The following is a 27,065-nucleotide window of genomic DNA, read 5'->3' as shown; positions in this document are numbered from 1 at the left end:
TCGACTCTGTAACTCTTTGGCCCTAGAAATCATTCCACTTTCAAAAGAAAGAAAATGTAGGAAATGCGAAAACGCGGACCCGACCCGTGGACATTGGCGGGGCTTAGATAAGAAGCTGGGGTCCCGCCAAAAGGAGTACAAAACTCATCACCTGTGGACATCTGCATCTTTTTACACCTTAGGTGTGTTTGTGTGTTCGTAATTCAGTATCATCCGTCCTCTTGGTTCATCACCAATGGCCACTCCAACGGACCGAAAGCTCGTGCAGAGGTCCACATTACTGCCTGTCTTCCCTCTGGAGCTCTGGGATATCATCATTGAACACCTACGTGAAGAAGAATCTGCCCAACATCTGAGCCGACTTGCTCAAACATGCCCCGCGCTTTATTCCAGAATTGACCCTCAGCTCTACAAATCCGTACGCCTGTTCAATTCAGAAAGCGGTGCTCGTCTTGCTCTCACGATAGAGAACCGTCCAGAGCTAGCATCACTCATTCGCGAGATTCGACACAAGCAGGACACTGGGTCAGAAATCTGGTCTCACCGCCATCTCAAGTTCTACAAAGCAGCTGTGACCTTGCCGAATCTGGAGAAGTTGAGTTTAAGAAGAAATCCCAGGCCCTTTGATTCTACTCGGTGGCCCAGTACACATGCCAGAGATGACGCCGTGATGCAATGGGTGAAAAAGATTGCCTCCAGGTCAGGCAGCATCAAAGAGTACCGAGATTTGGGATACGGACCTCCAGGAGAATCGTCGTTCAGCCCTCCAGATGACGAGCTTATTTGCATGCAAGATGGGGCTGCCGAAACTTTGTTCTGGCACGCTTCTCTTCAAAACCCGCCGGGATTGCCCGCTCTGCGCGTTTGTGAGTTCTATAACTGACTCTCTCCATTGAATCAAAACTCTAACGTTATCAGGTCACATAGGAAGCGACTATAATCATGACGTGCACGATACTAAGATGGACGGTAGATGCATACCAAGTTTCAATGAAGCACTCTTCTGTCATCCAAGTTTACGAAAGCTCTGTATCACTGGCGCTACTTGCCAAATTTCCCAGTCTAGCCTTCCAAATTCGACATTATCTACATCGCCCTTGGAGGAACTGACCCTTTTGAACTGCGTCATAAGTCCGTTAGACCTCCAAACAGTGCTCGAATATCCAACAGCATTGAAGCGGTTCACATTCAGAGGTCCTAGGTCACAGGAGATGGTAGACTCTGAAGGAGACACCCATTCTTACATTGAATCAGCACTCAAACACGACAATTCGCTGGAATACATAGATTACGATCTTTACTGGGGATCTGATGTGGAAACAGACTTCGGCGAACTAGTCCGCCTCAAGCATCTCACAACGACCCTCGCCACACTTGCAGGAAGGGAATGCATAGAACTGGATCCTCCGGATGACACTCTGCCGCCGAATCTCGAAAGTCTTACGATACTATACGATGAAGTGAAGAGCTGGCTTCCTTCGACTATCTACGAGATGGTGAAAGTTGGAGATCTCCCAAAGCTGCGTCGCTTTACCTGCGAGGTACCGGAAATTATAGAGCACCTTCCATCAATCAATGAATTCAAGTCCAATCCCCCGGCCACCGAGATATGTCAAGAGGGCAACACCTGGAAAAGCAAGTTTGCAGAGCTGAATGTGGACATGTCCATGGTCCTCGTTCCTTATCCTATCAATATGCCCAAGTACGACGTGTGTTCCTGCGAATGCCTGCCCTTTTACCACCGCATGTCCTACCATCCGCACAAACCACTGTCGCTTCCCTGGGAGGATGACTACAGAGAGGAAGACGTGTTCTTTGAGGATTGGGCCGATATTGATGATGGAATGGACCTTGATGCTCTTATGGATGACCTTGCGGAGGACTCCGATCCTGACGTCTGGGACTGAGGACTCGATATCTTCCAGAGGAGCCCTGCTGCGAACTCTCTGCAGACCTTCTTGGTTTAGGATTGCTTTGTTCAGGCTGTAGGTGCACGGAGATCTCTCTCTTCCTTCAACACGTTGATGGACTGTCGCATTTTCATTGTTGCCTTTTTTGTATTTCTATCTCAAGATTCTACTGGGATAAATCCATCCAGCACGGAAGGAAATACGCCATAGGGACCTAAGACTTGTTTAAAAAAACCTACGTTGCTACCTGCCAATAAGTTCCTTGTGGCTGAGTTTATAGAAGATGTGATTGGCGCTACGGATATTCCCATTAATTGTGTAGATAGCATCGAATAAAAATCTCCGAAGGTGTAGGAACTATATAACATAGCAGCCCAGTGGAGAAGCCAGCAGGCCTCTACCCCAGTTTCTGTCGATAGTGATCTTCATGCGTTGGCTGATACATCTCTCTTTCTCCCGGGGTCTTTCGTTTGTTTCTTTGCTCATTTCAACACCTACCTAGGCAACAGAACATTCAGAAACGTAGGGTTTCTACTTGGCTTGTGGTAAACCACTAAGCTAGGTAGGCCTCGGACTTATCTTAACCCGACCATACTCACCTGTCTACGGTGATCGTAACTGCTCCCCATGTGCACAGACTGTGCTCGGATCCAAGCTAAAGTCAACAATTCGGCTTCCTTTCCCCTCAATACGAATCAGGTGCATCCCTACACAAAGCTGCCACGGATAGCCGCGTATGGCGCTCTAGCATACGTCCTTCCACGTTACATTCTTTGATGAAGGGCTGAATCCGCCATCGTCTAAAGGGACCCGGATGCTCTGACCAAGTCTGGCAGGTATCCCGCATATTCCATTGGACCGAGTTTAGGGCATCGAAGTGTGCTCTGCACTGAGAATTCAGAATAGCAAGACGAGGGTGTCTGCTTCCTGGCGTCTACTTATCCCTACATGTGTATGTTTGGTGTGTATTAATAAAGCCAATTGATAGGGCACTTTGTCCAAACTGTTTTGGTTATGGCTTGCATTCCTTAGCCCAATGCATGTTAGTCCGAGTTACGTAGTATCAGCCAGGATACCCAGTCCACGCCCTATTCTTCACCACTCACAACGGCAGATTCGGATACCATGGCCTTACTTCATACGGTATAGGACATAGACCCATGAATGGTTGTTAATTTACTTTGATTTCCCTGAGAATGACGTCAACGGCCTGATATGCCCTGTGGATTTGAAATAGGCGATATTCCGAAGAACGGAAGGGACGCTATTTAGGACATGTGTATGTGTATTCAGCAAGCCGGAAGCACGCAAAAATGCTCGAAACGGTCCGATCTCGTTAAACCGTGCTAAATCTTACCATCATCATTGGCTCTGATTTGCGAAGGCTGGGAATCCTCTACTATTCCTCAACCTCCCAGGAAGTCCACTTCCCAAATCCGATGTGTTTCTTATCAAATCAGCGTCATCAACCCGACTATACTCCGTAGTCCGCACAGCGCCAAGGATGTACCGTTGTGAGTGGGGACTTCCTTTTTTATTTCTCATACATATTTATTCTAACCCATACAGAATGACGAGCACGAGGTCTGAGCCTGAACGAAGGCCCCATCTTTTTTTTTTTTTGGGGTAGAAGGGTCGATGATGTCAAACCCCCTTCCTTTGAGGCCACATGCTATATTAATGGCCCCTGGTCCCCACATGCTCCATCTAAAATATGTACGTGACAGAGAGTTCTCTACAGACATATTTAGTCCGATTCAAGTTGTGCGACTCTATCTGGTCTGATTCTGCAGCACAGTGACTTACATATCAAGCACAGAAATAGCTTGACTCTCCTAAGGGATTTGACGTGAAGTGATTATACTACAACATAGGTCACCGAGGCAGCGATAGCGATCACCATCGTCATAGTACCCGCTGCCCCACACCCTTGATCTTTTACCATGGCCAATACATTAGGAACCGGAAGGGTGCGACTCGACATGGCTACCGCTCGGGCCGATCTATATGGCCCCAATGTCGTCGTCCCGAAGCATTTCATCAATTTCACTTCTGACCATATCTTCAAATCTAATATGACCAAACAAGTCTCTGATACTTCACCAATCAACACGCCTATGAAAAACCCTCCGAAGGTTACTAGCGATGATTTTGCACTAGCATTCGACATCGATGGCGTTCTCATCAAGGGCGGCGAGCCTATCCCTGAAGCCGTTGATGCCATGAAGTATATCAATGGTGAAAACCCCTACGGAGTCAAAGTGTAAGTACTCTGCGTTGTTACTCCATCTTTCCCCTCACCTGGGCACACCGGCCCCGTGAGGGGTAACAACCAGCGAAAAGAAAGGAAGAGGAATTTAGAATCTAACAGAAATATCCTAGCCCTTATATTTTCCTGACCAACGGTGGCGGAAAGACGGAGAAAGAGCGATGCCTCGATCTCAGCAAACAACTCGACCTGGAAGTCGACCCGGGCCAATTCATCTGCGGCCACACGCCCATGCGCGAAATGGCAGAGCGATACCACACCGTCCTGGTGGTTGGTGGCGAAGGCGAGAAATGCCGCGTCGTGGCTGAAGGATACGGGTTCAAGGATGTCATCACACCCGGAGATATCATCAAGACGAGGCACGATACTACGCCGTTCCGAACGTTGACGGATGAGGAGCACGAGAATTCCCGATTGCTCGATCTAGACAAGGTCCGCATCGAAGCAATCTTCGTCTTTGCAGATAGCCGTGACTGGGCCGGTGACCAGCAAATCATTTTGGACTGCCTCATGACCAAAGACGGCTGGTTGAATACACGGTCGGAGATCTTCACCGAAGGCCCGCCTGTCTTCTTCTCGCACACCGATGTGGTCTGGTCAACATCGCACGAACATTCACGTCTTGGAATGGGAGCGCTGCGCGCTTCGCTCGAGGCCGTTTACACGGCTATTACCGGCAAAGATCTGAACACAATCGCCTTCGGCAAGCCGCAGCTCGGAACTTATGCATTTGCCACCCGGCTTCTACAAAAGTGGCGAAAGGACTCGTGCGCCATCGACAAGCCACCATCTACCGTGTACTTCATCGGCGATACTCCGGACTCCGACATCCGTGGTACAAATGAATTCAACGAGACAACGGACAATGATTGGTTCTCAATTTTGGTTAAGACCGGAGTTTACCAGGATGGTGCTGTCCCGCGCTATCCACCCAGGAAGATATGCGATAATGTTTTTGATGCCGTCAAGTTTGCTGTCGAGCGCGAGCACCGAAAGTCCTCCAAGGGCGTGACTGTTTCCGAGCTCGACTATGAAATCAGCAATGACGTTCCAAATAAGTAGATCTCGGTACGATGTGATCTTCTTTCAATCATGGCTGCGCTTCCTTCGACAACCAGTTTTGCATCCTCAATCTAGTCCCATTCCTACGCTTTTATTTACGACCTGCTCTGATATGATTCCCAGTTCAAGAGCTCTTGGACTTCCGTGTTTTGTCTTTCATGGTACAGGCTTTTTGCACATACAATTCCAATATGGGTTAGATACCCCTACATAGCACGCACTACTGGAACCATTAGATGGATTCTGCAATGATCAATGATAAACAAACGTTTTGAATTAAGTATGTGAAATGATACGTAGTACCGATATCCACGACAAGGAGAGGTTAACTACATATATATATAGTCAGCCAGGCAACTAACGTATTCGGTAAGCGAGTGGCCACTCCACGGCGGAATATTGGCCTTCCGCCCTATAGTTGACATGACCCACTATACGGGAAAGTCCTCGCATACAAAACCGAACTGCCCTCCCAGAACATTATATCCAAAAGCAGCACCTGTAAAAATAATGGTAGGGGCTCTCCGGCTTTAACCCGATATACCATCACTAATGTACCAACCCAGGTCCCCAGAACAGAGGCAGTATACCTCGACGATGCCACACTGCGAACACTGACGACGGAGGTTCTATCCTTTCAGTCAATAACTTCACTCTCCGAAGAAGAAAAAGGTTTAGCCAAAAATGTGCCCGCGGAAGATAATGCAATTACCATGCGCCAGACTATCTTCTACGCACAAGGCGGCGGACAGCCTAGCGACACCGGCGCAATCGGACCGGTAGACCAAGATCCCACATTTGAAGTCTCGGCGGTACGTAAGACGCCCGATGGGCGGTTCCTGCATTTGGAAAATTCCTAGACGTCACCTCTTCCTTCGTCGTGGGCCAGTCCGTCGTTCAGAAGGTCGATGACTCAAAACGCAACTATCATTCCCGGCTCCATACAGCCGGTCATATCGTTGGACTTGCTATGCAGCTTCTGATGCCGGAGAAGAAAAAGGTCAAGGCCAATCATTTCCCGAGAGAAGCTTCTATGGAGTATGAGGGGTTGTTGTATAATGAGCACAAGCCGGTTATCCAGGAGAAGGTGGATGAGCTGGTGCGGCTGGATCTGCCCATTCTCATTTCATGGCTGCAAGGTGGCGCGCGGGTTGGGGATGGGGAGGGTGCTGAAGAGGGTCGCTCTCATGATGGTCGTACCCGGATTGCGAGTATAGGTGGGCTCGACCACAACCCCTGTGGTGGTACGCATGTTGCGAGGACGAGCTTGGTTGGGTCCGTTGTTATCCGCAAAATCAGTCGGCAAAAGGGAATCAGTCGGGTGTCTTATGATGTCTCTCCGGGGATTGAGGCATAGCTTTGAATCTTCTCGTTATGGTCATATAAAGTAATATTCAAGGATTAAATGGGTGGGGATGTTGAGACTATAAATACATGCTCTACCGCTCGAGGAAGGCTCCAGGTTAATCACAGAATCATAACACGAACTCATTGTCTAGCCAATGCTTCATCACGATCTTGCCCTCTCGGAACCCATCCTTCTCGGCCCGGACGATGATAGCTGCATGGCTGTGGTAGTGTTTCTGTATATGGACGGGATATTTCCGAACTCCCACGGCGTTAAGGGAATCGATTATGCCAAATTGTTCGCGAGTCAAGGCAAGCTTAGGAGAATGCGTCGAGACCTCCGTTGATGAACGCCTAGCCGATGAAGACTGGGCGTCCGCATTGTTTTGCGCAGAATTCGAGAAAGACGATCTAGACTTCTCAGGTGCCGCATCAGATACTTCAGTATCACTGTTGGACAAATAAGCTGGTTCTTGTATAGTATTGACGTTCTCGAAGGCCTGCTCCACAACATGCTGAGCGTCTTGGAGCAAAACCGGTACTCGGTATCTTCCGAATCGCTCGCCGTTTTCGCCAACTTCATGCAGACGAATGCGCTTTGAACTGCGACACGTTTGGATCCCAGCATTTATCAAGAAGAATGTAGAAGCGAGAGGCACGAGAATAATGAGCAAGAGTGACAGAGGTATCCAAAGGGTCACCGATTTTAATTTCTTCCAGAATCGCGCTGTTGCGCTTCCAGGTTTTCTTTCCACCGGAGGAAGCACATGAAGGTCGGGATCAATAATGACATCTTCATAACCCTTGACATAGTTGATATTCACGTCTTCCAAATCCCGGAATGGGTCCACTTTAGATAGACCAGACGTATAGAATAGAACTGAGCGATCATTGACGATGTTCGCATAAACACTCCGCTGCCGGAACTTCTTCAGTCCAGTTATGAAGATGCTCTCGGGATCAGCCAAAACACCGAGAAGCGGCCGCCCAGTATCTCGGAAGGAATCGATCAGCCACATTTGGCGGCCAGATGCCGAGATGGTCATCGGCCCTAGGACATTGAAAATCTGATCCTTGTACCCTTTCAGTGGGGCTCTCACTCCAACGTGTGGCGTGGCAAAGGTCGTGAAGTTAATGGGTTCCAGCTTATCTAGCCAACCTCGTGCATTAAGCAAGCCGATCGCATAGCGCGCGAGCAGACCACCAAGTGAATATCCAATCACACTGATCTTCGTGATCTTTTGTCCCCTCTCGGCTAGCGATTCAAGCGTCTCCTCGACCTCGTGCACTATTCGTTCTCCGCCCAATTCGATTCCGTCGTAGGTATAGTTGCCGCTGTTTGTTTTCGGGCAGAGGATGTAGAGGTTGTCGGAGCCATATCTGTCTCTCAGTGCCGACGCGATATAATCAAGGTGCGAAGGGTTCCCCCAAAGTCTATTGGGAAATTTATCGCATTAGCGGCTCGTCAGTACGTCATTGACAAGGGGAGAGCAGCGTACCCGTGAATGAGAACACAGAGATGGTCGGCTTTTGAGGTATCTGGCATTATTTCGCTTGACTCCATCTTTGAGAATGAAACTGATTCCAGGGGAAAAAGAAGAAAGGAGCCTAATAATTCACAATCCGGATGTCTGTTCACCCGAAGGCCGCGCATCTGCGTCAGCCTGGAGCTATCGGCGATAAGGGACTGCGGAGGAAGGCGAAGCCCCAAAGTACAACGTAGATGTGTATGCTCATTGTTGCAGGAGATTATTGGGTCCTCAATCACGAGAATCAAGACGCGCTCTTTAGCTTCGAGCAAAACTTCGAATCAAACGGAAGATAAAGCTACGTTACATGAGCAAGATGGATGCCATTGGTTTCTGCCTTCAATCTAAGGCATTCAAGTGTTTGTCTTCTTTGCATGCTTGACTTATCACTTCGCTGAACTGATGTCAACCCGATCGATCTCCTAGTCCCTTCAAATCTGTTCTGTGTCTTGAGCTCCGGTTGCTTTATTCGGCGTAAAGCGTTTTGGTTCGTTTTTAATGGTCTTCGCCACTATCTAGTGCTGAATGGTGCGATAGCGTTGCCTACAATACTCGTTTCGGTCTATTCGGTGCACAAAACAAACACAAAACGATTGATGGGCAGCGATAGCTATACATATTCCTTACGCCGTCCTTAAAATTGTGTATTTGATACCCGGATATTACGTCCTAACCCATCATTCATCATGTTCACGCCGCTCGGGCTTTTTGGGGCAATTTCATGCCCGCAGGGCCAGGATTGCACTCTTTTGAAATGCATATTCTCTCATGACAATGAGCCGGCCCCGGATGAGGCACCGATTTCAAAGATTCCAGCGTCAGCTGACGATGGCCCTCCTTCCAAGCGGGTCAAAGTGGGAAACACACAGTTGCCGGGGCCTACTTTTCCATCTCACAGTTCGAAAGAATCATCGCTCGAAATGGAACGGCGCTCATCGAAGCCAGTCGCCTCAAAGCAAAGTCATAATTCACGAGATACCTCAGGAACTCAAGACATCCCCCAGCCTACCTCAAGCCATGGCCCACCAAAGCCTTTGGGAAACGAGCCTGTGAAGAGTACTAATACCACGTCCGCTGGATCTTCATCACGACGTCCTCCCCGCAAAGCTCCAAAAGAGACTTTGAATCCTCGCATGCTTGCCCATGCACCGGCAACTCATGGCAGTCGGACTGCCATTCTTCAGAAGTTGCACTCCGCCATGACTGCTCTCAATGAAAAGCTACGAAAAGACAAGCATAGCTCGAATAGATGTTTTGTCCTAACCCCCGACGAACTGATCACAATGGCGCTGGACGAGGAAGAGAAATTCGCGAGGGACAGTCCAAGCGTTTACAGCAATGTTATCAAACTTCGAATTGTCAAGGTCACAAAGATGGGCATTGACGAATGGACCAAGGAGGTGATGTCTCATCTGAATGCGAGATATTATAAGATAAATCCCATTCAGAAGCCACAAGCGATTCCGATGCCTATTAACACAGGCCTCACCCCCGCAGAAGAAATCGCAGTTGTATCCCAGCTAGTCACACCTCTCGCTGGCCTCGAACAACATGGATATGTCACAAAGCCGCCCACAAATGCAGATATAGAAATTGCCAAGAGAGGCGTTGACGAGTCCAAGGGTTGGGAGAAGTGTGATAGATGCGGTCAACGATTCCAGGTATTTCCAGGTCGTCGCGAAGATGGTACCCTGGCCAGCGGTGGCTGCTGTAACTATCATCCAGGACGGCCCGTTTACCCTCAGCGCAAGAAAACAGACCATGTCACCGGTCCCTCCCAGCCATACTTCCCCTGCTGCAGCGAAGCACTGGGATCGTCTACCGGCTGCACCAGAGCCGAGACACATGTGTTCAAGGTCTCGGAGGCCAAGCGACTTGCATCCATCCTCCAATTCCAAACAACCCCATCTCAGCCAGGGAAAGGACCCCTGGAACCGGTCTCTATTGATTGCGAGATGGGCTACACAACGTTGGGTCTCGAACTGATTCGTCTCACCGCGGTCAGCTGGCCTAAAGGCTCTACTCTCCTTGATGTGCTGGTCCGACCTATGGGTGAGGTATTAGACCTCAACACACGCTTTTCCGGTGTCACGCAACAACACTATGCTTCCACCATCCCATATGGCACTTCAATGCCCAACACACATTCACCGGCGGCAGACGAGACAAAGAAGACCAACCCACCCTTGCAACTTGTTCAGTCACCGGCGGAGGCACGCGAACTGCTTCTGAAGCTCCTTCAGCCTGAAACGCCTCTCATCGGCCATGCAATCGATAACGACCTCAATGCTTGCCGTATCATTCACCCTACGGTCATTGACACCGTCCTCCTGTACCCCCACCCCAAGGGCCTCCCCATTCGTTTAAGTCTCAAGGCCCTTGTTCAAAGGCACCTTGGCCGCGACATTCAGGTCGGAGACGATGGGCATGACTCCAAGGAGGATTCAATTGCTACGGGTGATCTTGTGAGAGTGAAGGTGGGCGAGAAATGGAAAGAGCTGAAGAAGAAGGGACAGAAAATCGAGGGGGGTAGGTTGGTCTGTCCGGATGGCCAAGTATCAACATCCACATCTTCATGGACAACGGTCCAGAAAAGAAAGTCCAACAGATGATTGTAGATATGTATCCATCATTGCCGTCTCGGTGCTTTGTTTTCTAACTTTTTGTATGAGATACCCATGCATGCTCACTTTAACTGAGAACAATCCACATTACTATTACGCGTTACTGAAGGAAGAAATTGAGGGTATAAACTTTTTTAGTTTTATTCGTGGCCTCATAGACCAATCTTATTCCCCCATGGCTCTCGCTCTCAATCCATACAGACGTCCCAAGCGCGACACACACAGACTAGAACCGATCGATCAACGGGGCAAAGAAACAAGACATGTCAGGAGCGACACGCTTATTCCTCGTCCTCCTCAGCCTCGTCGTTGACGACGTTGTAGAAGCGGAGCTCGTAGACACCCTTGGAGGTGGAGACGACGCGGAGCCAGTCACGGAGCTGCTGCTTCTTGAGGTACTTCTTGGTGCTGAGTCGCAGAAAATGCAATGGTCAGCAAAACCGCAATCCAAAATATCGGGAGTCATCTCCCAAGAAATAGAAAAACTCACAGGTACTTCAGGTAGCGGCCGGAGAAGGGGATGTGGGCAACAACCTCGATCTTGCCATCGCCGGACTGGGAGATCACGACGTTCTCACCGAGGTTACCGACACGGCCCTCGACCTTGATGCGGTCGTGGAGGAACTTCTCGAAGGCAGAGACATCGAAGATCTTGTCGCTGGCGGGCTGAGAAGCGTTGATAACGAACTTCTGGGTAACCTTCTGGGCCTTGCGACCACGAGCCTATACCACATGGAATCGAATTAGCCTACTGCTCCATAATGTCGAGCCCCGGTGGTAGACTCGCGGATTCGTCTTCGACGACAACGGAGACTCGATAGATATTTCAATATCGAGTTTCACTGTCTTGTCGAAGACGAGGCCGCAGAGACTCCGGTGGGGGGGAACAGCAAAGCGATTTGGAATTCAACGTACAGCAGCGGGAGCCATTGTTAATGGATTGGAGGGAGATGGATTTTGGAGAATTGGGAAAGGTCGCAAAGAGGTGAATATCCTGCGCCGGCGAGAGAGTGGTCAAGACAACTTCCCAAATTTCACGGTGGAGCCGATTTGGTTATCAAAAATTCACGGCCAGAGGTGTGCTGCACTAGGCTCAATTAGGATATAGGGTAGGGCAACTTTGATGAGTCAGCTGACTACTTGGTCAACAGGTCGCTTACCCGGGGCCCCCGGGGCCTGAAGCCCTCCAAAAATGGTTTGCCACGCCGGAGTTAAGCCTTATATCCGATTGGTTCGCTTAAATTGCGCTAGCAGCGAGGACCCACTATGAAAGGCTATAAGAATCATTTGCTGCGCTCAAATCTTCCTCTTCTTTTCTTTCTTCTTCAGCTCTCTTTGCCTATTGGCTTAGATCAAGTGTAGTATCTGTTCTTTTCAGTTTAATCTCTGAAAGTTTCCGTCCAGGAAACACTTTGATTATTCCTATTTTTGGACCCCGCGACTTGGCCCCTGTGCTTGCGCATGCCTCGTTGCACAGTGTCATTGGGCTTACACTACCCCCGATCGACGCGAACTCCTTTTCATCAACTGTTCGGCTTGCCCGGGCGCTTGGAGAAGATGTCTGTTCATCTCATATTTGTAACAGTCCATTTCGTATTGAGACTTCTTGTAGCTTGCCCTTTAGTGGCACTAGAATGTCCAAGGTGCAATGTTTCTCCTTGATCCCTGCAGCTAAATAGAGTACTTAGCTGTCATTAGTGTCATCGCGAGTCGCGTCCTACAATGTTCTTTTTGGTCAGATACCGCGATGAGGCTCTTAGATGGGATACTAAAGTGCTTTCAACATGGCCCACTGGGCATAGCATAGACAAAGCAGTTTAGATAAGGCGTTACCACTACAGATTCCCTTCCAAGGTTGCTGTCATATACGTATGCTGTAGATCGCACCCTACAATGTAATTCTTGGTATCAGGATCCATGAGGCGCTTGGGTGAGGTTATCCACAAGTTAAGCTTGAAATCATCACCGTGATGTTCTAACATGACACACTGAGAACCAGACACATGGGCAAGCAGTTTTGACAACAGCCCGCTACAGATTACAGCAATTTGCCATCGCCATTCAAAACAGCCAAAGCGGTCACATGACGCCACAGCTTTGATCGCGGGGATCCAATCGATAAGCCGTCACTTTTTTTCCCACTCCGCATACTCCATTCTGTCAACACACAACCAGCTATTGCGATGGGTTCAATCGTCCTTCCTCACTTGCAAACAGCTTGGCATGTGGACCAGGCGATCCTCTCTGAAGAGGAACGCCTAGTGGTGATCCGATTCGGGCGAGACCACGACCCTGACTGTAAGTACCACCTAGATCCATTGCCACGCTCCCGGACTAACCGATTTCCCTAGGTATCCGCCAAGATGAGCTCCTTTACAAAATCGCTGAGCGGGTGAAGAGTAAGTGACCGAGATATTCTCCAGGCAAACCGAACAGCAGCTAACAGGTCTGCCCCCAGATTTTGCTGTCATCTACCTATGCGACCTTGACCAGGTGCCAGACTTCAACCAGATGTACGAGCTCTACGATCGGATGACTATTATGTTCTTCTACCGCAACAAGCATATGATGTGCGATTTTGGCACGGGAAACAACAACAAGTTGAACTGGGTGCTCGAGGACAAGCAAGAATTGATCGACATCATCGAGACGATATACAAGGGCGCCAAGAAGGGCCGTGGTCTGGTGGTCAGCCCCAAAGGTACATTCAATCTTCATTCTGGAATGGAAGCACCATTCGCTAAAAGCCGGTCTTTGCAGATTATTCGACCAGATACCGATACTAAGCATTGCCTCCTTCGCTGCGTGATCACTCTGGCGGACAGGGTGTGTATCGCTTCCTTACGATATTTACGACGATCACTAGACTCGATCTGGCAACAATAAAACCTGCAAATATGGTCATGGTTCCGGCGTTCTTCTTTGTTTCTTTTTGTTTCCGCGGAGTCACTTTTGCAGGAGTGAATACAAGTCACATTCAAGTCTCTTTTTCTGAGGTCCAATATATTTCGAAACAGCTTAGAATCGTTACAAGCTTTATCAATTATCCCGCGGGTGATAGTTAGTTGTACGCCGCAGTCGTAAATCATAGCCGTAAATCATAGTAAGAGTGCCTCAAATGACCTTCACCTGGAGGAAATTTTCTCTTCAGAAAGTAAAATATATTTCAGGAAGTGCTATGAAAGCTCACCATATAAGTTTCAACTCGAATAAAGAATGGTGGCATATTGCGCAAGCTATCCTCATTTTTTAAGATGGATTTGACGTAACGCGCTTCGGACACCACATGTCGCAGATCTGCCTTCAATCCTCTCAAGTACCTATCTACAACCACAACAAAGCAGCAAAATGATTGACCAACGCATTTTCGAGAATCTCCAGACGAAGATCGATGAGGAGACCACCGTCCGGGATGTAGGTCTTACCAATGCGTCCTGACCTTGGTGAATTCTTCGCGCGCCAAGCCTACACCGGAGCAAGACCCTTGGGCCAGGAAATCCGACAGGTAGCTAACAATTTTGATAGGAGCTACATGAGATTGTCCAAACACTCGCTAGAAGAGGTACTTTCTGCAATTCGTGACTTCGACCCGGACTTCCAGGCGTTCATCCTGTCGGGGACGGCACTCCCGGATTGAAGTTGCAGGTCGAACATGAGGACTGATATTGAATGATACAGGGCGTTCCACACAGGCTATTCTGTCGCGAGCTCATTCTACGCCTGCTGATCAGTGTAAGTTATTATCTATCTCAGGTGGTCTGATGAGAGTGCTGGGTGCATTTGATCTTTGGACTCGCTGCTCGATCACTACTCTTTTCTCTCCGTTTTCCATGAACCGTCTCCCTGACTTCTACAATAGTGAAGCCCGTGCTTGACGATGTCACCAAGGAAATTCTTGCTCAGAAGGAAGAGGTCACTCGCCTGAAGGCCGTGGCAGACCAACATCCCTTCTACAAGTACAACGGGCTATGGAGCCGTGAGCTGCAAAACCTGGTCTGTTTTCTGAAATTCGGTGGCCGAAAACTTCCGCTGATCCAATCTTTCAGGTCGCCTCTATCGAGCTTTGCGCATGGCTGGGAGGGCTGCAGGAGCACAAGGGACCTAGCTCAACATCTTTCATGACCATTGAGGATGTGGGCAAGTTCCTGGACAGTACGTCTTGCTTATTCTCTGTCTATGATAAGCACCATGGGTGCTATATGCATCAATTGATGTACAATACTAACTCGCCTTTCTTCTGCCAGTTCCTGTCAACCTAAAGGAGCAGGATGCCTTCCACCTGACGATTGAGGAATACCTATTGGCGCTCATTGCCATGGTTGAGGAACTGGTTCGTTTCTCCAGATCTCAGAGATTTTCTGTCTGGCCACAGCTAATTTGTTCTCAGGCTCGCTTGGCTGTCAATTCAGTCACCCTGGGTGATTACACCCGTCCCATGCAGATTGGCAACTTTGTCAAGGAATTGTTCGCTGGGTTCCAGCTCTTAAACTTGAAGAACGATATCCTGCGCAAGCGCAGCGACGGTATCAAGTACAGCGTATGTCGATATCACTGCAACGTCTATTCCACAGTTCTAAAATTTCTAATTTGTGTGGGACTACAGGTCAAGAAGGTTGAGGATGTGGTCTACGATCTGTCCCTACGTAATCTGGTTCCTAAGGGTAGTTCATCTGCTTGAAGTGGGTCACCGGGCACTCGGGCGTACCGAGTCGGGCCTCATGTCAAGGGGGGTAGGATATAGACCCAAGGAACTGATATAGCGACGACTTTTACAAAAATTGTATCGGCGAACTTTGAGACTGGGATATGAATTGCTATTATCACTGTATAATTCCCATCGTAGACCGAAATCGTAAACCGAAAAGAACGAGTATGTCACAAGCAGAAGCACCGGGATATAGATACAAAGAAGACAAATGAAGGTATCACCACAATCATTCAGGAAAGAACACCTCAAGCACAGCCCTACGACAGCTTAGCCTGCTCAGCACCAGCCTCACTCTTCTTCAGCGAAGCAAGAGTGCCCTCCTTCTTCGCCTTCTCGATCTCCTTAACAATGGTATCCTTAAGTCCCTCGGGCTTGGTAAGAGAAGCCCAGCGGTTAACAGCCTTTCCATCGGCGGAGACGAGGAACTTCTCAAAGTTCCACTTCACGCGCTTCATGCCCATGATCCCAGGCTGCTGTTCCTTCAGGAAAGTCCACACAGGTGCAGCGTTATCGCCGTTCACATCCAGTTTTCCGAGCACGGGGAAGGTAACGCCGTAGTTAAGTTGACAGAAAGACTGGATCTCATCGTCAGAGCCAGGGTCTTGGCTGCCGAACTGGTTGCATGGGAATCCGATGATGGTGAAGTCTTCGGGGTACTGGGCCTTCAGCTCCTGGTAGAGTTTCTCCAGGCCTTCAAACTGGGGCGTGAAGCCGCATTTTGAGGCTGTGTTCACGACTAGCACGACTTTGCCGTTCAGCGAAGAAAGGGGGAAGGGGGCGCCCTTCTCTGTTCATATGCGGGATTTCGTTAGCGGTTGGGTTCTCCGGAGCTTGTATTTGGATGCGATGAGGGGAGAAGATAAGCAGGTACACCGCAGGAGCTAATACGTACTGTCGACAGGCTCAAAATCGAAGAAAGATGTAGCAGACGACATGGTTGTAATTTGACGTGGAGATGCGAAAATAGGAAAGTGTCTCTGGAGTGTTCGCGGGGAATAGAGTGACGTATGTAACCGGAGAGTTGACCGGAGGGACTTGGCAGAATGTGATACAGGGAAAATTTGCAGGGAGAACATGTCTCTCTTGTATTCTTCTGGTAAATCTGAATCGACCTCGGTTGATTCACTTTCTTACCAATTGGCCCCGGGCTGGCCACGGGGTATCCAGAGGAGCTCGACGGAAATGGAAATCGACCGAGCCGATTGATGGTTGGCTGTCTCTTGATTGGTTCACGAAATTGCTGAATAACTCTACGGAGTGGACAGAGGCAGTGCATAAAATTATTATAAATCATCGCTGACTCTAATGCAATCTAGATCCCAACCTTGGAAGGTCATCACTCCAGGGCTGAGCTAGTTTTGTCAGCTAAAATCTCAGCTTGGTGCAGCCGTGAATATCAGTACATGTGATATATATTTGGTCCGACGTATTATAGGACCGACCTGCATGACTATAAATCTAGATGATCAAGGCTAGCCCGACGGTATTGCTGGATGAATATAGATAGACCTAAATGTATTCGAAATATATATATTGAGTACATGACAGTCGTATAGGCATGTCCTTTCCATTCAGTCATCTCGGGACACGTAAAAACAGTAAAAGCAACCAATAGGAAATAACGTGTCACCTGGGATCATGCTATCTGGTGGCTATGTACATGTATGTACTATGTACTTAGGTACATAGCTTCTTATCACGCCGGCTGTGTCGATGAATAACCTTGAACAACGCATTGGAGGGGAATCCACTAGGAGTCATACAAACTAAACGCGGCGCAAAGTATGTAGTTCCAGTTATAACGTTCACCCAGTAGAAATAAACAGGACTATACCCAAAAAGATATCGACCCTTGCGGCAAGGAATTACACACGGATTTGTAGAAACGTTGAAGCATTTGGAAGTCATATAGAGGCATCAAAGGTACCCCGAAGTATCGTACAGGAGAACACGAACAATCATAAAAAGTCCCGCAGGATAACCCACACATAGGGAAACGACGACACATGAAGTATATCTTAACAACTAGGTATGGCCAACAGCATTCTCTGCGGTACCAGCAGCGCCGGAGACAAAGCTTTCACCGGTACCGACGGCACTACCCGCGATGCTAGCAGCGTTGTTGGCGAGGCTGGGAATGGTCTCAACGGTATCACCAAGTGCGGCAGTTCCATCGCGCTTGAGGACACCAGCTGGGCCTCCAGCTTTGGCTTCTTGGATAATAGCGGGAACGGCGCTTCCGAGAGTGCTACCAACAAGGTCGTTGAGTTCACGCTTTGCAGCGGAGCCGGCAACTGCATTCTCGGCAGTACCGGCGGCACCCGAAACTAGGCTTTCGCCAGTACCAACAGCACTACCAGCAATGGTAACAGCGCTGTTGGCGAGGCTGGGAATGGTTTCGACGGTATCACCAAGTGCGGCAGTTCCATCGCGCTTGAGGATACCAGCAGGGGCCCCAGCTTTGGCTTCTTTCATAATGGCTGGAAGGGCGCTTCCAAGAGTGCTGCCAACAAGGTCATTGACCCCACGCTTCGCGGCTGGACCAGCACCAGCAATGGCTTTCTCCGCGGTACCAGCAGCCCCAGAGACAAGGCTTTCACCGGTACCGACAGCACTACCGGCAATGCCAACAGCGGTGTTGGCTAGGCCTGGGATGGTCTCGGCAGTTTCACCGAGGGAAGCAGTATTGTCACGCTTGAGGCCCCCAGTCAGGCCGCCAGCGGTGGAGGTGATAGGCGCAACGATCTTAGCAGCAGAACCTGTGGCACCACCGACGACGCCCTCAACGCCAGATACAGCACCGTTGACATTGCCGAGGACAGGAAGAGCGGCAGAGTAGCCCAAGCCAGCAACGGCGAGTGAAACGGTGAAACCAGTGAACTTCATGGTTGCGATGTTTGTAAGGTCTCGAAGGGTTGAAAAGAGTGACTCGGTGAGTAAGAATCGAACAGGTAGGAAAAGAGTGACTGGGAGTGAATGAACGACTTGTGTATAGAAAAGAACACAAAGTTGCAGGATCTAAAGGTCGGATTATATACAATTCTCTGAGCTTGTTTTGGCAGTGCTCCGCAGGGTCATCGAGAGCCCCCTCGCATCTGGGGTGTTCAGGGGCGATGTTTTGACCGTTGTTCTTGCCCATTAAGGTCCACTAAGGTAGTTAATTATCAACCGCCGGCGCTAACGGGCTGCAATCCGTCGAGCCGCGCAGGTAGTTTCATTTCGCGGAGATTGCGCGAAAGAAGGGATGCATGTGCCCACATGGTCTCGAGTTAAGGTGTGTGATAGGTTTCAAGCGGTGTGGTGGGAGCAAGTGTCCAACTATTGGACAGGACAAAGTAGGTCAAATCATGGTCGAAGCTTGTTCTGCTTTGCGGGATATCTTCGTATAATCTGATATATAGAAGATTGCAACGTGGGAGATTTAGCATGACCTATTCGAACTTGTGGAACCAAGTCATATATTTTCCGGGAAGAATAAGAATAATACCACCCAACAATCTTCAGGCTATTCAAGTAAGGGATGTACAATATGACCTTGGAAGTGCATGGGCCGTAGGCTCAGGCAAGGGTCATTATATGCGGGGCCTCACATTTGTGTCGATCACCGCTTTCCCAGGGGTAGTGAACATGAATCTGACCAAGAGGAATCGAATTTGAAAGTAAAAGGTTCGCCGTTAGACGCCCTTGCATTCACTCTGTATGAAATCCAGGCTCTAATGAAATTGCAGCAGTTCCCTGCCCTCGGTGTTTACTGGCATGTGGAGGATCAGTCCAATTGAAAGTGGAAAGCAAAGACCGTCGATTTGAATTTTTGTTTTTGGACCAGCAGACGATGTTCAGTTAGATAACCAGACCACTGTAGTGTCATTAGGGAAAATCGTGTCCCTAGGATCATCGGGAATGACCAGCTCAGCGTTCAGTCGCGGCGACGCCACTGAAGACAAAGTCAACATGAAGCAAATTGCAAACAAGCTGCTCTATTGAGGCGAATCTCTACTAAGAGAATGCAGCTAAGAGGTGCCATTTATGTATTCCGTACCATATTGGTCACTCAATGTTAGGCAGTTGGAGCGCAGCGGTCTGAACACCACCTTTCACCTCGATCCGTGTAGTATGGATAGTTATGTAAAAATATTGCAGTAACCATCTTGTCGGACGGTAGTATACCGGACTGCTTACATAGAAGGAAGCAGAGGGGTGAAAAAGTGCGTTATTCCTGAGCTCGTTTACCGACATGGATTGGAAGCTTAAGTATGGCATTGATTGGAAATATGAAAGCAGCCCTCCAATGAATTATTGGAAGAGACATACACTGTTCTAGGGATGTATGAAGCAGCCATGTGATATGGGGAATGTGCAATCAGGTGACAGTGTTCCACGCTGAAGACTAGGGTATGAATTCGGAGTGGAGGTGTATGAGATGTATGAGATGTGAGCTATGAGTCCTTCGCCTTCATGTTAATGGTGTTTGTGTGGTTTGTGCAGTTTATACTGTTTGTTTGTTATGGTGATGTTTTGGAATGTGCAAGGCAAACAAAGCTGATGCCTGAGGCCACAGGGTTGTCACGTCAACGGCCACCACTAGTCCCAAATAGGTAAGGCACAACATAACAGTGGCATGGCAGCTGCAAACATCATGAACTCGGACTTTGTGTTGATTTCCTTCTCCTCCGGTCTCATCACCTGTACAGCTTTTTCGCATCCAGGCTTTTATTTTCTCTTTATCCTTATCATTCTATACTCATAGATCTCCCTCAGTTTGATCATGAGTGTTTAGCTCTTACATTTACCGACTATTCTCTTACCATTGGCTTCGCTATCCTCCGAGTCACACCAAAACAACACCAGGACCTGTAACGGTACCATATCGATCTGTCTTCGCTCTTTACTAGCGTTACACAATCACTCTAGGTCTAGGCGGCTGTCAACAAACAACCCGCAATATGACTACCGACTTCAACCACGGCGGGCAGATGATCGAGTACATCCAAGGTTGGTACAATGTTCTTCGACGATTTGAATGTTTTCCACCCAGCAATGAAAGCTAAGGCAAATTACCATATAGACCGCCTATACCTTGCATCTTATGATTCTGCTCCCAGCTCCAGAACCCCGTTTCCCTTCCATCTGGACGCACCCAAATCCCCAAGCAAGCGGGCACGTGCGCAGCCCGCCACTCCAAGCAAGCGCCGCTCTCCTGTGTACTTCACTATCGATGACACACTTCTGTACAATGCCTTTCACGCTGATTTCGGCCCACTCCACATTGGCCACCTGTACCGGTTTGCTGTGCTTTTCCACGAGATTCTTGGCGACCCAGCCAACAGCGACCGCCCGGTAGTCTTCTATAGCAAGACTGATGCCCGGAGTCGCGCCAATGCAGCCTGCCTTGTTGCATGCTACATGGTCATGATTCAGTCCTGGCCACCTCATTTGGCTCTAGCACCTATCGCACAGGCAGACCCTCCTTACATGCCTTTCCGCGATGCTGGATACAGCCAGGCAGATTTCATTTTGAACATTCAAGATGTCGTTTATGGAGTATGGAGGGCCAAGGAGCAGTCTCTTTGTGGACTTCGCGACTTCAATCTCGAGGAGTAAGTGCCACTGTTTCCGAGGCCCAAGATTTGATGCTGATTTGTTTCAATAGATACGAGAAATTTGAGCGAGTCGACATGGGTGACTTCAACTGGGTTACGCCGGATTTCCTTGCCTTTGCGTCTCCTCAGCACCAGCCCGTGGAACCCATTCCTGTCAACACCCCGGAGTACAATGCATTGCCCACAACAATCTCGGAAATCTCTTCCTCGAAGCTTCCTATGCCATTCAAGAATGTTCTCGCCCATTTCCACCAGCGCAACGTCGGTCTCGTTGTACGACTCAACTCGGAGCTCTACTGCCCATCTTACTTCACCGCAATGGGAATCGCTCATATTGACATGATCTTCGAGGATGGCACCTGCCCTCCCCTGCAGCTTGTCAGACGGTTTATCAAAATGGCCCATGAGATGATCACCATCAAGAAGAAGGGTATCGCAGTCCATTGCAAGGCAGGCCTCGGCCGTACAGGCTGCTTGATTGGCGCTTACCTGATCTACAAGTATGGATTCACCGCCAATGAAGTGATTGCCTTCATGAGATTCATGCGACCCGGTATGGTAGTTGGACCTCAGCAGCACTGGCTACACCTCAACCAGGGTGCATTCCGTGAATGGTGGTTTGAGGATAGCATGCGCGAGAAGCTGGCACAGTCCACACCCGTCACTCCGCGAGTGTCAACCAAGAAACGCACCAGCAACGGAGTGGTCTCCACACCACCAAATAATAGCCACTCCAAACGCGCAGCCCTCGGAGAGATTGATCACAATGAAGCTGCAGCTTACCCAGACCAAGATCTTCCTGCGCCAACCCCTGGTCAGCCTCGCAAATCCCACCGAAAGGACTCACGCCACCACCCTTATTCCCGAACTGCGTCTGGGTCCCTTGCTGTTGAAAACGAGCAGCGCAGCCACCGCAGTCACAGGAAGAGCAACGAGAGCAGTGAGAGCGAAGAAGAAATCCAGCTGCGCCGATTAGCCCAGCGGTCATCTAGGTCTCCTGTTGCCTCACCCACATCACGGTCTATCAGTTACTCTGCCACTGTCACAGCCAGCTACACCCTCACAGAAGACAACCACAAGGATCAAGAGAACTGGGTTGACCACTCAGCACCCAAGACTCCAGTGAGCCGCAAGAGCGGCGCTGCCCCTATCTCAGTCAGCAAGGTTCGCTCCAGTCCTCGCCGGCCCACGGAAAACACCCGCAGCGAGTCTCGTGGTGTTCGCAAGCCTAGTGGCCGCATTGGCAGCAATACTATCAGCCCCGCACGGGCCATCAAGACCATCCACTAGATGTTCTGCTCTCTTCTTTCGCCCCTCGAAACTCTCCGAGTTTCCTCGGAGCGCTTCTTGTTCCATTCTTCTCGTCCTACCGGGACAACACTTCTGCATACCCCTTTTCCGTGATGCATCTGGATGCTTTTTAATGTTTGAGTTTGCAAATCTCGGTCTTTTGCTGTTTTCTGGAGCGAATACTGGTTATTGGGCATGTTATGCACGGCGTTTGGTTCTGTTGTTCATTGACGACTCGTCATGCCTTGCAATTGGGCACCGATTCACTTCGTGCCTCATATTGTTCTGTCTGCGGGCTTCGTTCCTGTATGTGTCAATTCTACGTCGATATGACAATGCTGTTCATGGGCTTGCTCAATATTTCCATTTCTCCGTAACCCCTCCAATCCGTATCCTTTGATCTGGGTGGTCAGTATTATTGGACCTCATCACCTGAGGTGGACTATACTCCGTTTCCCGGCCTTACTTCTACGACGTACCATATAACATAACTTGCACAGGAAGCTCTACATCGCGTAAATCTGGCATAGAGAATAGTATGAATATTCCACATCCCTCGTATGCTCACTATTTCATGTTTGAATAGCGAGACAATAACCCGCCCCCCCACTCAATTCCTCAATTGGGAGCCAGAAACTATACGCAGTGTTAGCACTCGTTCCATTCCACAATAAAAGGCCAAACCTCACCTCTTGAGCCTCTTGCTCCTCAACAGCCGAGCTATCCACCTCACTCTTGCCAATGAGCCCAAGCTTTCCCTTCCTTACAAACCACCACAGCTCCCTCCGATCCCCACCCAGCTCCTCCCGCAACATCTTGCCCTTCAACTGACGCACAAAGTCATTGTACACCGCCGGTTCCTCATAGTCCACCAGTTCTTCACGCATAGTACCAAGCCCCTCGATAACACGGTCGTAATTTGAATGACCGAGGCTGTGTGTGATCTGGCTCTCGATGATTTTAGCCATCTGCTGCACAGCGTCGTGGATTGCGTCGATGTTTTCCGCGCGGGAAAGTGTTTGCTTGAACTCTGGGATTGCATTCTCGGTGGAAATCTTCGTTCGCTTGGGTTCGAGGCTGAGCAGGGCGTCCACGTCCAAACCTGAGAGAGGTTTCTCTGTTTCACGTTGGCGTTTACGGCCTTTTGTCTTCGGTGGAACTATAAGACAAAATGCGTGGGTGAGTAGGGTATCTTCCGGATGTAGTATGGAAATCGAGGTTACCTTTCTTGACATCCGCTATGGACATCAATTTCTCAAGATGGGATTTGGAGTTCTTGACCATGTCTTCTGAGGGGTGTGCGAATTCAGTGAGCCGCTCTGAGGGGTCGAGGACAGGGTCATTGGGATGCACAGCACGATATCGAACTGCCGATTCGATGCGGTGCAATAACGGTGAGAATGACTCGTCGATTGGGAGATCGTCAGTGGCTTGCCTGGCTCTTTTGATTAACTGATAACGTCGATAATCAAGTGGACTATACTTACCCTTCATCGTTTGTGGTGACAAAATCCATGCTGTCCACGTAGTTACTCATCGCATCTTTCAACGCCACGCCTGGGAGGTTTCGATGTTCAGTCACCACCTTGCCAGAGACAGTGATAATCTTATCCAAAGGTGGGAACCGATACGACCGCACGTCTTCTGCAAATGGAAGCTGTACTTCAATCAAGCACTCATAGTCTGCCTCGATAGATGGAGCTAGCAACACAAGCATCGGTGGTTTGGATTCTTTGGTCACCAAGCGGGCAACCGCATAGGACTCCAATTCGTAGAGTGCATGAATGAGAGAAGACAACGCAAGAGACGCATAGTCATTTGCACGCTGAGGGATGATGATATTCGTGTTTGACATATGCATGTACCGGTCATACTAAGTCACGGATTAGCTGTTATAGCACTTAATGTTGGCATAAAGACACACCTGATCCTTCTGAACGAACCCGATCAGCCCCATACCAGCAAATGTTTGTAGATTTGCAACATTCTCATCGGTTTGCTCGATAGGAACCGCGGTACGTCCGTACTCGTACCCCTTGGCGAGGTCATCGCGTTCAACGTCGATCTTACCACCTGGTGCGGACTCATCTGTGATCTGATACGTCCGTGATGTTCGCACTGAGGCGAGAGCATCGCCTTCAGCATCGCCTTTAACCGGTGCTTGACTTCCAGGTTCGGTGCCGGAGCGTGGTACGAACGAGCTCGCTGAGATTGGTTTGGCGACGTAGGTTCGGAAGTATCGCTCCACGGGTATAGTCATAGCCGTGTCATACTCCTCGGGATTGCCGAGCGTGAGGTTTCCCTTGAAAGATGGCATGCTCTTGGTCACTTTGATACGGGGAATATCCAATTCCGAAACGGCTTGCTCCAGCGTTCCATAAGCACCTTCGCAGTCCTCAGCCAGGCTTCGGAGAAGAGTCTCGTTTTCAGCCTGCAGAGCGCTTTGTCAACATGAATAACAGAATAGATTGGAGATGGCTTAGAACCTTTCGACTGTCTTTGTCTTCTTCCTTTACACCATACTCAGCGTCATCAAAATCGGCTCCACTGCATAGTATTAGCATGAATGTGAAGTCATGTCGGCAAGAAACATACATGACCACCAACTCAATGTTAACCTCTTTCATCTTTTCAATGATGCCTTCGATATTATCATCGCTCATCACGCCGGTACCATTGGTCACCAAGATGATCTTGCGCTTGTATTTGTTTTTCTTCGTGTAGTCAATGATCATCTGCATGGCAATGACAATAGAAGAGATGGCTTATATAAAGTCAGAATAAGCAGCTTGACAAGACTTCAACAGTCACATACCATCGCCTCTGTTAGTGTTGCTGGGCTTGATCGTTTCTCGCAGTTTCCGGATATCAGGCATGAGGACTCTGAAAGACAATTTAGTCAGGCGACTCGGCATAAAGCTGTCGATTAATTAAGCCACACATACTGGCCAAGACCGAAGAGAATAGAAATATTAGAAAAGCTCTCTTCTTCCAAGTCGTTGATAGTTCCTGTTCCAAACATGAGACAAGGGTCCCAATGGGTGCTGACTGGTAGCCGACCACTCACCATCAGTCCTGAGTCCAACTACGCCAACCGTAGCCGTCTTTCGACCAGTAGCCACCTGTAATTGTCAGTTCTCTGGCGTTGAACAAGGTCAAGTCACATACCGTGGCAGTGATCCTATCCCAGACATACTGCATGGCCCATTCGAGATCTGTCATAGGACGGCCATGGTGGCGCTCGCCCATAGACCGTCCCATGTCTACAATGTAAACTGTAGCCTCTTTCTCCGCCATAATGATGATGATGTTGGGAACATGGCAAGACAAAGTTGCTTTGGGGCTCAAGACAACAGGCAGACGCGTGATATTTCCACTTGCGGTTTAGACCGAAACACGAAGGCACATGACATCACACGCCGTCTTTGTTGGTGTTTGGTGGTCTGTGCGTCGTTAGAAGCCAGCTCCCTCTATTTGGAAGTGGAAATAAGGCTTTCATTAAGAATTGGATCGTAGCGATAACTGCCACTTCTTCCCCTCGATGCAACTTCACATCGACTTTATCGCCAACTCAACTCTCCTTAGGTCATAACATATCCGAAATCATGGATCCTCGCCCCTACCACGTTTTGAGGTTTGTTCGTTGGTGCAGAATCATGGCTTGTGAGCTAATAAATGAGATAGCTACGGCACCCTTTTAGGGACACAGTTCTACCAGGTGAGACCAATCTGAACCGGGCGGATATAGAATCGCCCTCTCTAAAAAGTGTTGTCTAACATATTTAAAGTCCTTTGTCGGAGGCTTCGTTTCTTTCCGTGCCCTTCCGCGGCCCCAATTTGCTAGTCTGCAGACCGCCATCTTTCCCATCTACTTCTCACTGCAAAGTGCGCTGCCTGTAGTGGTCGCCTTGACCGCTTCCCACGGCGGACAGGCCTTGGGTCTGTCTGGTCTCACTGCACCTGAGAACCGCCTTAACACCCTCTTGCCTTTGGCAACCGTGACAGTAACCGGGTTGGTGAACATGTTCGTGTTACGTCCCATCACCACCAATGTGATGCGCAAGCGCAAGCATCAAGGTACGTTAGCTGCTGGCACTATGTTTCGTGTAAAAGAGTCAATTGAATTTTCTAACCTTCGCAGAAACCCGTGATGGAAAGAGGAGCTACGACCCGGCGCCTCACTCCAAGGAGATGCTGGCCCTGAACAAAAAGTTCGGCCGTGTGCATGGCATCTCAAGCTTGGTCAACTTGGTCAGTCTGGTTGCTACGATCTGGTACGGTGCCGTGCTAAGCAAGAGACTTGAGTAATTTGACAACAGCAATCAATCGCGATAATCAATAGGAGGTTCGATGCATATAACCCTTGTGCACATTTCGTTCATGGGCCCCTCTTGTCTAGTTACTGTATAAATGGAAATATATGATCCATTTGACCATTTAATGGTCAACTGAAGAACTAGTTAAACCTGCCCAAGTGAACCCGTGTGGTTACCCAACAGTATCCGGGGAAATACTGGCCAACCAAAAACCGCCGTTTTCACGGGGATAAAACGTTTTTCGTCACACATCCAGCAATTGATTGATTTACAAATGCGGGACTAGCCTGATGTAGCGCATTTTCCATTGATGATTTATGCATAACATATTAGATATAGTGTTTGCACTGTATGCATTTATATATGCTGAGGGTTATTTGGGATTAGCTGCTTCGTCGCCTATAAGCACT

General features: G+C 49.1%; 13 protein-coding genes across 13 annotated transcripts; 8 read left to right on the top strand and 5 right to left on the bottom strand.

Annotated features, from left to right (window-relative positions):
* Positions 1–235: 235 nt before the first annotated feature.
* N7489_006689 (uncharacterized protein) lies at positions 236–1,907 on the top strand (the record flags this gene model as incomplete). Its single annotated transcript, XM_056712439.1, has 2 exons — positions 236–866; positions 919–1,907. The coding sequence occupies 2 exons, from the start codon at positions 236–238 to the stop codon at positions 1,905–1,907; spliced, it is 1,620 nt and encodes a 539-aa protein (XP_056566154.1).
* Positions 1,908–3,853: 1,946 nt separating this feature from the next.
* N7489_006688 (phosphatidyl synthase) lies at positions 3,854–5,241 on the top strand (the record flags this gene model as incomplete). Its single annotated transcript, XM_056712438.1, has 2 exons — positions 3,854–4,173; positions 4,293–5,241. The coding sequence occupies 2 exons, from the start codon at positions 3,854–3,856 to the stop codon at positions 5,239–5,241; spliced, it is 1,269 nt and encodes a 422-aa protein (XP_056566153.1).
* Positions 5,242–5,751: 510 nt separating this feature from the next.
* Positions 5,752–6,598, top strand: N7489_006687 (uncharacterized protein; the record flags this gene model as incomplete). The annotated part of the gene is made up of 3 exons (XM_056712437.1): positions 5,752–5,754; positions 5,808–6,057; positions 6,102–6,598. The coding sequence occupies 3 exons, from the start codon at positions 5,752–5,754 to the stop codon at positions 6,596–6,598; spliced, it is 750 nt and encodes a 249-aa protein (XP_056566152.1).
* A 118-nt stretch (positions 6,599–6,716) lies between these two features.
* Positions 6,717–8,152, bottom strand: N7489_006686 (lipase ROG1 family protein; the record flags this gene model as incomplete). Its single annotated transcript, XM_056712436.1, has 2 exons — positions 6,717–8,022; positions 8,088–8,152. 2 exons carry the CDS (start codon positions 8,150–8,152, stop codon positions 6,717–6,719), a joined length of 1,371 nt encoding a protein of 456 aa, XP_056566151.1.
* Positions 8,153–8,803: 651 nt separating this feature from the next.
* Positions 8,804–10,729, top strand: rex3 (putative RNA exonuclease Rex3; the record flags this gene model as incomplete). The annotated part of the gene is made up of 1 exon (XM_056712435.1): positions 8,804–10,729. One exon carries the CDS (start codon positions 8,804–8,806, stop codon positions 10,727–10,729), a length of 1,926 nt encoding a protein of 641 aa, XP_056566150.1.
* A 293-nt stretch (positions 10,730–11,022) lies between these two features.
* N7489_006684 (60S ribosomal protein eL22) lies at positions 11,023–11,671 on the bottom strand (the record flags this gene model as incomplete). Its single annotated transcript, XM_056712434.1, has 3 exons — positions 11,023–11,149; positions 11,232–11,464; positions 11,657–11,671. 3 exons carry the CDS (start codon positions 11,669–11,671, stop codon positions 11,023–11,025), a joined length of 375 nt encoding a protein of 124 aa, XP_056566149.1.
* Positions 11,672–12,924: 1,253 nt separating this feature from the next.
* Positions 12,925–13,527, top strand: N7489_006683 (DIM1 family thioredoxin-like protein; the record flags this gene model as incomplete). The annotated part of the gene is made up of 4 exons (XM_056712433.1): positions 12,925–13,039; positions 13,093–13,140; positions 13,200–13,442; positions 13,502–13,527. The coding sequence occupies 4 exons, from the start codon at positions 12,925–12,927 to the stop codon at positions 13,525–13,527; spliced, it is 432 nt and encodes a 143-aa protein (XP_056566148.1).
* A 562-nt stretch (positions 13,528–14,089) lies between these two features.
* N7489_006682 (translin) lies at positions 14,090–15,419 on the top strand (the record flags this gene model as incomplete). Its single annotated transcript, XM_056712432.1, has 8 exons — positions 14,090–14,155; positions 14,267–14,303; positions 14,420–14,473; positions 14,601–14,734; positions 14,788–14,893; positions 14,986–15,071; positions 15,129–15,278; positions 15,345–15,419. 8 exons carry the CDS (start codon positions 14,090–14,092, stop codon positions 15,417–15,419), a joined length of 708 nt encoding a protein of 235 aa, XP_056566147.1.
* A 287-nt stretch (positions 15,420–15,706) lies between these two features.
* On the bottom strand, positions 15,707–16,384 carry N7489_006681 (glutathione peroxidase; the record flags this gene model as incomplete). Its single annotated transcript, XM_056712431.1, has 2 exons — positions 15,707–16,236; positions 16,342–16,384. 2 exons carry the CDS (start codon positions 16,382–16,384, stop codon positions 15,707–15,709), a joined length of 573 nt encoding a protein of 190 aa, XP_056566146.1.
* Positions 16,385–17,474: 1,090 nt separating this feature from the next.
* Positions 17,475–18,335, bottom strand: N7489_006680 (uncharacterized protein; the record flags this gene model as incomplete). The annotated part of the gene is made up of 1 exon (XM_056712430.1): positions 17,475–18,335. The coding sequence occupies one exon, from the start codon at positions 18,333–18,335 to the stop codon at positions 17,475–17,477; it is 861 nt and encodes a 286-aa protein (XP_056566145.1).
* A 2,057-nt stretch (positions 18,336–20,392) lies between these two features.
* cdcA (phosphoprotein phosphatase CDC14) lies at positions 20,393–22,339 on the top strand (the record flags this gene model as incomplete). The annotated part of the gene is made up of 3 exons (XM_056712429.1): positions 20,393–20,441; positions 20,515–21,046; positions 21,100–22,339. 3 exons carry the CDS (start codon positions 20,393–20,395, stop codon positions 22,337–22,339), a joined length of 1,821 nt encoding a protein of 606 aa, XP_056566144.1.
* A 506-nt stretch (positions 22,340–22,845) lies between these two features.
* Positions 22,846–25,636, bottom strand: N7489_006678 (ATP-dependent DNA helicase 2 subunit KU80; the record flags this gene model as incomplete). Its single annotated transcript, XM_056712428.1, has 11 exons — positions 22,846–22,860; positions 23,029–23,498; positions 23,563–23,774; positions 23,827–24,212; positions 24,264–24,770; positions 24,826–24,886; positions 24,935–25,103; positions 25,155–25,222; positions 25,285–25,348; positions 25,407–25,461; positions 25,508–25,636. The coding sequence occupies 11 exons, from the start codon at positions 25,634–25,636 to the stop codon at positions 22,846–22,848; spliced, it is 2,136 nt and encodes a 711-aa protein (XP_056566143.1).
* A 308-nt stretch (positions 25,637–25,944) lies between these two features.
* N7489_006677 (DUF4149 domain-containing protein) lies at positions 25,945–26,647 on the top strand (the record flags this gene model as incomplete). Its single annotated transcript, XM_056712427.1, has 4 exons — positions 25,945–25,973; positions 26,024–26,057; positions 26,128–26,416; positions 26,481–26,647. 4 exons carry the CDS (start codon positions 25,945–25,947, stop codon positions 26,645–26,647), a joined length of 519 nt encoding a protein of 172 aa, XP_056566142.1.
* Between the last annotated feature and the right edge of the window lie 418 nt (positions 26,648–27,065).

This window comes from Penicillium chrysogenum (genome assembly GCF_028827035.1).
Source record: "Penicillium chrysogenum strain IBT 35668 chromosome Unknown utg000004l_segment0_segment0, whole genome shotgun sequence".
Taxonomy (NCBI): Eukaryota; Fungi; Ascomycota; class Eurotiomycetes; order Eurotiales; family Aspergillaceae; genus Penicillium; species Penicillium chrysogenum.
Note: the sequence above shows the minus strand (reverse complement) of the source record. Positions and strands in the feature narration are given on the sequence as shown.